We start from the raw sequence: 8,342 nt of genomic DNA, 5'->3' as shown, positions 1-8,342 counted from the left end.
GACTCAGGAACGGATGAGAACCCGCTGGGCGGTGCTCCTTCCTGTCTTTCCTGAGCTCTCCACCCTCACAACACTTGCCGCTTGTCCTCTTCGCTGCCCAGGAGGGGTATTTCGGAAACCGTGGCGAGCACTGCCTGGCCCGGCCCTGCTCTCTGCCGTGGCCTCCTCCCCCACAGCCCGATGGCCCATCCCCACAGTGGACAGGGTACAGCCAGCTTTGCTCCAGTGCGAGGACTTTGAGATGGCCAGTTAGATTCAAGTGAGCAAATCACACTAATTTAATTTAGTCTCTGATTTCACCTTGGTAAAGCTTAACGTGAGAATGACCTTTCTCCATTTAATCCATCTATCGAGCCTCATCCTCACCCTTGAGGAAATTCTGGTACAAGCCACAGCTCCAGGTCGCCTGGACTTAAACCCTGAGCTAGAAATGAGAACCTGCCTCTGGAAGCATCTCCGAATGCCTCTTCCTGAACCCTCCCACGTGGGGCGAAATCCCTTCCATTTCTCTCGTACCTACTTTTCCCCGCTGCCGCTGCCGCTGCCGTGGGAGGCTTTCTCGGACCGGACCGGCCAGGGCGCCCTCACCAAGTGCTCCGAGGGCCGCCCTCCCTGAGAGCCGCGCGTCTCATCCCTCCTCTGCGACAGCTGCTCCTTGGTTAAATCGCAGCCAGATCCACGATGGCCGCATTCTCCAGACCCCAGATTAGAACACAGGGCATTTTCCTGACTTGTGAGGGGTGGAAGACGCTTCTTGGGAAAGGAGATAAAGTCTCATCTGATGAATGGTTTTTATTAAAAAGAAAAAGTATAGTTGAAATTCGCGTCTCAAGGGCGGTGGTCGCCATAGCTCTGCATCCCTGGGCTTCTGGATTTTCTCATTCATCCTGGGTTTTGGACAGTTAGTGCCCCTTGAACCTTTATATTTACATTATATATCTTACTGTAATTTCTGACACAAGGACATGAGGAAATTCTTGGGATTGTTGTATTTTCAACGAAGAGGAGAGATTGTTCTCTCTCTTTCTCTCCCTTCTCCTCCGCCTCCCCCACCCCACGCCTGTTTCTCTCTCTCTCTCTCTCTCTCTCTCTCTCTCTCTCTCTCTCTTTCTCTCTCTCTCTCTCGGCTTGACCAGAGGGTGGTCAGAGCCTTCACATCCGCTGTCCGGTCCGCTCAGCTTCCGGATTAGGAGGACCTCAGTGGAGCATGAAGAGGGCGGGTCATCGAATGGGAAGGAGACTTCTGAGCTCAGGACACTGTTTCCTCCTCCCTCAGGGCCTCCCTTCCCTTTCCCTGTAGGTCCAACTTAACCTTATGGATCTAGCTTCTGGGATTCCAGCAACTCAGAGTCAAAGAGTTCAAGGTCAGTGTGGCTACCCCTCTAGCTGGGGACTGTGGGTGGGCAACAAAACAGTGTTGGAACCCAGGTCACGGGACCTTCCTGGTCTTCCAAATTTCTGTCAACATGACCCTGCTTACCCCATAGAGGTACTGGGGTGGTCCCAGAGACTCAAAGGGCCTGAGCTGGAGAGGGTAGGGGTGTCTTTTCTGCTGTGGGAGGGTTGAGGGCTGCGGAAAATGGCCCCCGGAATAGCCTTCGGAAGGCAGGGAAGAAGGGACGGTCAAACCAGAATGCCTTTCCTTATCCTCCCCGCCCCAGGAGACTATTTGCCTCTAACTTCTTTATCCACCCCCACCCCTTGTTGTCTGCCTCTTCTCAGAGCTGGGGGAGATCACAAACTTGAGAATCAACTTCACCAGGCTGGCCGCCGTGCCCCAGAGGGGCTACCACCCCCCTAGTGCCTACTATGCAGTGTCCCAGTTGCGTCTGCAGGGCAGCTGTTTCTGTCACGGCCACGCTGACCGCTGTGCCCCCCAGCCCGGAGCCCCTGCCGGCCCCTCCACCACTGTGAAGGTGACAGTCTAGGGTGGGAAGGGCACGGGGCGGGGGCGGGGGGGCGGGGTAGGGGGAGACCAGAGCGTGCTAAGAACATCCTCGAGGCTCCCGTAAGGCAGGGTAGGTGCTAAACTGGAGACGTGGGTATTTAATATTTTAGCAATGGCGAAAAAAGTGTAAGTGGTTATTTCAGAGGTCAGAATTTTGTAGCACTTCCTTAGACCTGCACTATGGGGTGGGATGGTTTTTATTTTCAGTCGCACGTGAGCGTAGGCGTGGGAGTGGAGCGAGCACAAGGCCATGCTTCTCGACCCTGGCTACATGTGATAATTTCCTGGGGAGCTAAAAATATTGCCCAGACTCCCACATTCAGATACTCAGATTTCGTTATTGTTTTTTAAGGCTTCCAGACAATTTTAATGTACTGCCAGGATTAAGAGCCCCTGGTCTGGGGACTCTAAGCTCCCCTCTAGTGATGAGAGCTGTGACAGGGAGAGAGAAGAGTCTTAACACAGATGCCAGGTGCGTCCCGAACCAGCTGAATCAGGTGCCTCAGAGACTGGAGTGAGAAGCTCCAGCTTGCTAAGTAACCCAGGGATTTTGCTGTGAAGCCAAACTTGAGAACCACAAGTAGAGGAGAACCCTGGGCCAGGAAGAGGGAGCTGTCATTTCATGGTCCTAGGGCTTTTGTTCTGTTAACATATGGGAACGTGATGTTTGCCTTACCGATAGGTGGGCACAAGGAAATTGTGTAGAATGGCCTGCGAGGGAGGGAAACGTAAAAGGAACATTGCTCAGCTTTATTCTTTCAACTTCTGGGCCAGCTCCCGTCCCGGGGTCCCCAGGGGGCCAGAGGGAGACCAGTCCCAGGAGTGTGCCATCTGTTGGGGCCACAGACAAGGCCCAGCCGGGGGACTGCCGGCCAGTGCCACGTGCTGTGCGCGGGGGCGGAGGGAGAGGACACGCCTGCTGTTCTCAGATCTGGCCGAACGGGGAAATTGCCACTTTTAGAAAGTGACGATGCCTGGCACTTGTCCCTGAGTTTCAGATTGAATTGGGCCTGTGGTTGGTACTTTTTAAAAGGCTCCCCAGATGATTGTGAAGTATATCCAGGGTTGACATCCAAGGGACCAGAGGGACCAGGGAGGCCTGGTGAAGGAGATGCCGTTCTAGTTGGCAGGATGGAGAAGGGTATCCCAGGTACAAAGAAACACGTTTGTGAAAGGCCAGAGGTGGGGAAAGGCAGAGCTTGCAGAGGAAGCAGCTAGAGCTCAGCTAGGCCTCCCTGCCAGGAGAGAGCGGGAAACGAGAATGGAACAAACATGCAGATCCTTGAATGCCAGGCCGAGGGTGTTGGGCTTAATTTGGGAGACAATCAGCACACAATAGCTCTTCTATTTTTATATCTTAATGAGTCTGGTAACAACTCATCATGCAGTGCAATTAGCCAAACAACCTCAGTCATAGATTGTTGGAATAGAAATCTCTAGAGGGCTCCCAAGCTTCTAGAATCACAGTTTACCAACAAGGGTGTCTGAGCACCTTCCTGATGCTGCTTTAGACGGGGCATGACGGGGTGTCCAGGTGCAAGGGACGCGCTTGTAAAAACCTAGCCAGAGCAGCAGTGCAGACACAGGGCACACCCGTGTGCACACGTGCGCACACACACACACAAACACATAAGCAGGCCGTTGAGAGTCGCAGGAGTTGAATGGAGGCTGGAAGAGCTGGGATCTGAGCTGGATTCTGAGGGGTGGGTGGACGGGTCGGCGGAGAGGGAGGGCAGCTCCATCTTGGGGAATGCTGTGATCGCTGTTCCTGACCTGATGTCTGACGGCCCCTCTCCTAGGTCCATGATGTCTGCGTCTGTCAGCACAACACCGCAGGCCCCAACTGTGAGCGCTGTGCACCCCTCTACAACAATCGGCCCTGGAGACCTGCAGATGACCAGGATCCCCATGAATGCCAAAGTATGACCGGGCGGGATGCTGGCCCCTCTGGGCCTCAATGACCTTTCCAGGGACACAGGGAGAATCCATTCTTTATTATTTAAATTTAATCTTAGTTGCAGTCCTGCAGTCTAAGCTCTCCTTGCTCTGTGGGGATGGAGAGAGTTTTTGGGTTGTAGCTGCCTCCTCCATCCTTCTCCTCATCCAGGCCTGGAGGGACCAAAGCTTCGATGCTTCCATGCTTTAATGCTCCATGGCTTCTTCAAAATCTTTCTTTTACTGTTCCCTCCACTTGCCTCATCCTGTGTGGGACGCATCTCGTTTCCTACTTCGAATGGTCCCCTGGAGTCAGGGCCTTTCTTTGCATAAATGAGGGAAACGGGGGAGGGTCCCAGCCCAGAGAGAGGCAGTGACCCAGTGGGAGGTCCCTGGTGGCAATGGGGGTGAGTTGGGATGGACCATTCAAAGAATTCTCTCTTTGGCCCAACATGGCCATTATTCTTGGATTAGTTCCCACACCGGGAGTCAGGAGGCCTGAGTTCTCATTCTACTCTGCTTTCTTACTAGCCTTAAATAAATTACGCAAGGCTCCCCGGGCCCCAGTTTCCGCATTTCCCAGATCTGAGTATGTGGCAGAGTCATTAGAGATGCCAACAAGTTAGCGAAGCCGTGCTTCGTCGATGGCGAAGGTGCTGGTCCAGCGTCAGCCTCGGCTTCTACTTTTCCAGGGTGTGACTGCAATGGGCACTCAGAGACGTGTCACTTCGACCCAGCTGTGTTTGCCACCAGCCAAGGGGCACATGGAGGGGTGTGTGACAACTGCCGGGACCACACGGAGGGCAAGAACTGTGAGCGGTGTCAGCAGCACTACTTCCGGAACCGGCGCCCCGGCGCCCCCGTCCAGGAGGCCTGTATCCGTAAGGAGGGGCTCCCGGGGAACCACCTGTCCCTCTGGACACAACAGAGCACATGTACCTGGAGACACATAAGCCCTCAGGAAGTGTGATGAGTTGATCGTGTGTCAGGACGTGTGGGCCATTGTTTTAACTTAGCTGTGCACTTCTAAGCAAATCACCTAACTTCTCCAGACCATCAGTCAATCAGTCAGTCATTACGTAGACTTTATTGTGGGCATAGGAGAGAAAAAAGTGAACAAGATACAATTCCTGCTGTTAAGAAACACACACACTGTTTGATGATATAAACCATACACACTTGAGAAAGAGGGACAAAGCAGTGTGTCTTTTATATGTGTCATTGCCTTTACGTGCTGTAACGTGGTTTGCTCTATAGTGTTCTGTGTCCCCCAGCACTGAGAATTCCTCCATGTCAGGGGTTATATTTGATATCTTCAGGCCCTAGCACAATGACAAACAAATAACTGATGCCCCAAGAATAAAACAATGAATGTAATGTGATGGAACACCCCAGAGTGACTTAACACGTGCGCAAGGGCCAGTGCGTTCAAACGAGCGAGCAAATGGCATGGAAGCAATCTGACTCAGGTGTGGTGAATCGGGAGCGACTTTCTAGAGGAAGAAACAGTCTGTTTTGAAAGGCATGAATGAGATGGGTGATGGTGGAAGACAGGAGAAAGCTGGGCCACTTCCTGTTGATAATATTTGTTTATAGAAAGAGTGAGAAAAACGAGTCGACTTCTGTTTCCAGCACTTACTGGCTGCATGACCTGAATACGTTCTTCACCATCTCTGAGCCTCGGTTTTTCCGTCTGTACAGTAGTGATAGGTGTCTCCACCTCTCAGGGTTATCGTGAGGACTGCCTAAGGCGACATGCACGAGTACCCAGCTCAGGGCTTGGCACAGAGTAGTTGTTCAATAAAGAATGACAAGACTTGTACAGTATTTGACATGTGCCAAGCCCTGTTCCACCTGCTTCACATCTACTCATTTATTCCCCATAGGAAGCCTGTGAGGGTTGTGTAATTATCCCCGTTTTACAGATGAGGAAACTGAGGCACAGAGGGATTAAATGATTAAGGTATAAGGTCGTGAGCCAGGAAGTGGTGGAACAAGGACTTGTACCAAGTGGTCTGGCTCCTATGACCTGCCCTGAACTTTCTGCTTTTTTTGGTTCTTTATTCCTAATGTGGTGGGTGCTTTTTTCTCTCAGCCTGCGAGTGTGACCCGGATGGGGCTGTGCCGGGGGTCCCCTGTGACCCAGTGACCGGGCAATGTGTGTGTAAGGAGCACGTGCAGGGGGAACGCTGTGACCTGTGCAAGCCGGGATTTACAGGACTCAGCTCTGCCAACCCGCAGGGCTGCCACCGTGAGTAGGGGGGCCCGCCTGGCATGGCGTGGGTCAGTCTGCGTGGGGCCACCAGAACCGTGACACGCCCTGCTCATCAGGCTGTGTTTCGGATGCTGTGCCCCTGGCCTCCAGCAGGTGGCAGCACAGCCCTAGGTTGGAAGGTGGGACTGAGTCAGCGAGCCGAAGGGAGGGCCCTCAGCCAAGCCACCAGGTGCTGGAATTGGTGGGAAATGCAGAGGATTTATGAGTCAGCCAGATTATGTGGAGGGATCTGCCCCTCCTGGTTCTACTCCCGGGCTGGGCCCCCTCCTGGCGTATGTTCTCTGGGGGTGAGTTTTTGGTGAACTGTCCCTCAACCTCATCAGCTTTTGCTCCTGCAGGCTGTGACTGCAGTGTGTTGGGGTCTCAGCAGGACATGCCATGTGACGAGGAGAGTGGGCGCTGCCTGTGTCTGCCCCATGTGGTGGGACCCAAATGTGACCAGTGCGCTCCCTACCACTGGAAGCTGGCCAGCGGCCGGGGCTGCGAACCCTGTGCCTGTGACCCAAACAACTCCCTCAGCCCCCAGTGCAACCAGGTACACAGCGAGGGTGGCCCCTGAGCCTCCCATCAGCATGTGCAGCCCCCACGCTGCTCCTCTGGGCCTTTCCTAGGGCCGCTTCAGTCCCCAACCCCGGGGAAGGCCACCAGCATCCCTCCCTCGGTGGCTTGGAGCTCTGGCGATGCCTGTTTGCCACCCCTTCGCGAGGCCATCCTGGGCTTTGACTGAGTGGGGGCCCTAGTCCGGGGACCCTGGTTTGGAGGCTGCTGTCTCGGGGAGGTTCTGCTAGCCCGGGCCCGTGAAGGAGGCTCCTGCACCGTGCTCTCCCCTCCAGTTTACAGGGCAGTGCCCCTGTCGGGAAGGCTTTGGGGGCCTGATGTGCAACGCTGCAGCCATCCGCCAGTGTCCCGACCGGACCTATGGAGACGCAGGCATGGGATGCCGCGGTATGTTCCGCCAAGTGGGGGGTGCTGAGCCTGTGGGGGGGTGAGCACTTGGGGGGGCTCGCGGTGGGGGTGCGTGGTCCGTGGTAGGGGAGGACATCTGTAGCCACACATCTGATGTGGGCCCTGGTGGCCCCGTGAGAGCACATGGTCCCCACTGCTCCGGCCAGCCCGCTAGGCCTTCCAGCCCTGGGCCAGTGACATCGAGCCGTCCTCACGTCCCCACGACAGGAGGGTTACTTTGCTCCCCAGTCCCTGAGCAAGCATTTCCCAGAGCCACCTCCAGGGCCTCAGCAGGGAGGCAAGGAGGAGGATGCTTCTTCCCTCCTCGTAGACGAGGAAATGAGTCCTCGGGGGTGGGGAGGCGTGCGGTCCCCAGAAAGCCAGTCTGACAGCAGCCACAAGAGCTCGCGGACCTGGGCCTGGTCCCAGCCCAGCCTCGGCCTTACTGCGTCGTGCGGGGCGCGTCGCGTGCTCTCTGTGGGCCTCAGTTGCCTCATCTATAAACACGAGAGTGCAGGGGTGGCCGGCTCTGTCACGGAGTCGCTGTGGAAGTCAGATGAGTTGCCGTGTGTGTGGAGAGTGTGAGACTGAGGACAGTACCTGGCACGTAGTCCGTGCTAGGAAAGTGCTCGCTTTTGTTTCTGTCATCACCAAGATTTCACTCTGACCTCGACAGTCTATTAACGTCAGAAAGAACCTCAGGTCAGACCTCCTCTTGAGCGTTCCCCACCAGACACCTTGGTTTCCCTGACCCCGGCCTCATTTCTCCCCGTCCTAGCCTGTGACTGTGACTTCAGGGGAACCGAGGGCCCAGGCTGTGACAAGACCTCAGGCCGCTGCCTCTGCCGCCCTGGCTTGACCGGACCTCGCTGCGACCAGTGTCAGCGAGGCTACTGTGACCGCTACCCAGTGTGCGTGGCCTGCCACCCTTGCTTCCAGGCCTATGACGCCGACCTCCAGGAGCAGGCCCTGCGCCTCAGCAGCCTCCGAAATGCCACCGCCACCCTGCGGCCTGGGCACGGCCTGGAGGACCCCCGCCTGGCCTCTCGGATCCGGGATGCAAAGAGCAAGATTGAGCAGATCCAAGCAATTCTCCGCAGCGCCCCGGTCACGGAGCAGGAGGTGGCCCAGGTGGCTAACGCCATCTTTTCCATAAGGTAACTCTATTTCCTGCCAAGCACTTATGTCAGGACAGCCCTTTACAGTTTACAAGGCATTTTTCATGTACCTGCTCTTACC

At 55.4% G+C, this 8,342-nt stretch overlaps 1 protein-coding gene across 1 annotated transcript in view; it reads left to right on the top strand.

Moving 5' to 3' along the window:
- LOC105300311 (laminin subunit beta-3) overlaps positions 1-8,342 on the top strand; it is a 37,896-nt gene that overhangs the window by 16,501 nt on the left and 13,053 nt on the right. Inside the window, exons 7-14 of the mRNA XM_023537967.1 lie at positions 1,301-1,364; positions 1,723-1,916; positions 3,748-3,868; positions 4,576-4,764; positions 5,979-6,134; positions 6,497-6,693; positions 6,992-7,103; positions 7,882-8,261. Of these exons, the coding sequence (XP_023393735.1) occupies positions 1,301-1,364; positions 1,723-1,916; positions 3,748-3,868; positions 4,576-4,764; positions 5,979-6,134; positions 6,497-6,693; positions 6,992-7,103; positions 7,882-8,261 (1,413 nt within the window). The remainder of the gene's footprint in view (positions 1-1,300; positions 1,365-1,722; positions 1,917-3,747; positions 3,869-4,575; positions 4,765-5,978; positions 6,135-6,496; positions 6,694-6,991; positions 7,104-7,881; positions 8,262-8,342) is intronic.

The sequence above is a fragment of the Pteropus vampyrus genome, unplaced genomic scaffold (assembly GCF_000151845.1).
Source record: "Pteropus vampyrus isolate Shadow unplaced genomic scaffold, Pvam_2.0 Scaffold207, whole genome shotgun sequence".
NCBI lineage: Eukaryota > Metazoa > Chordata > Mammalia > Chiroptera > Pteropodidae > Pteropus > Pteropus vampyrus.
Note: the sequence above shows the minus strand (reverse complement) of the source record. Positions and strands in the feature narration are given on the sequence as shown.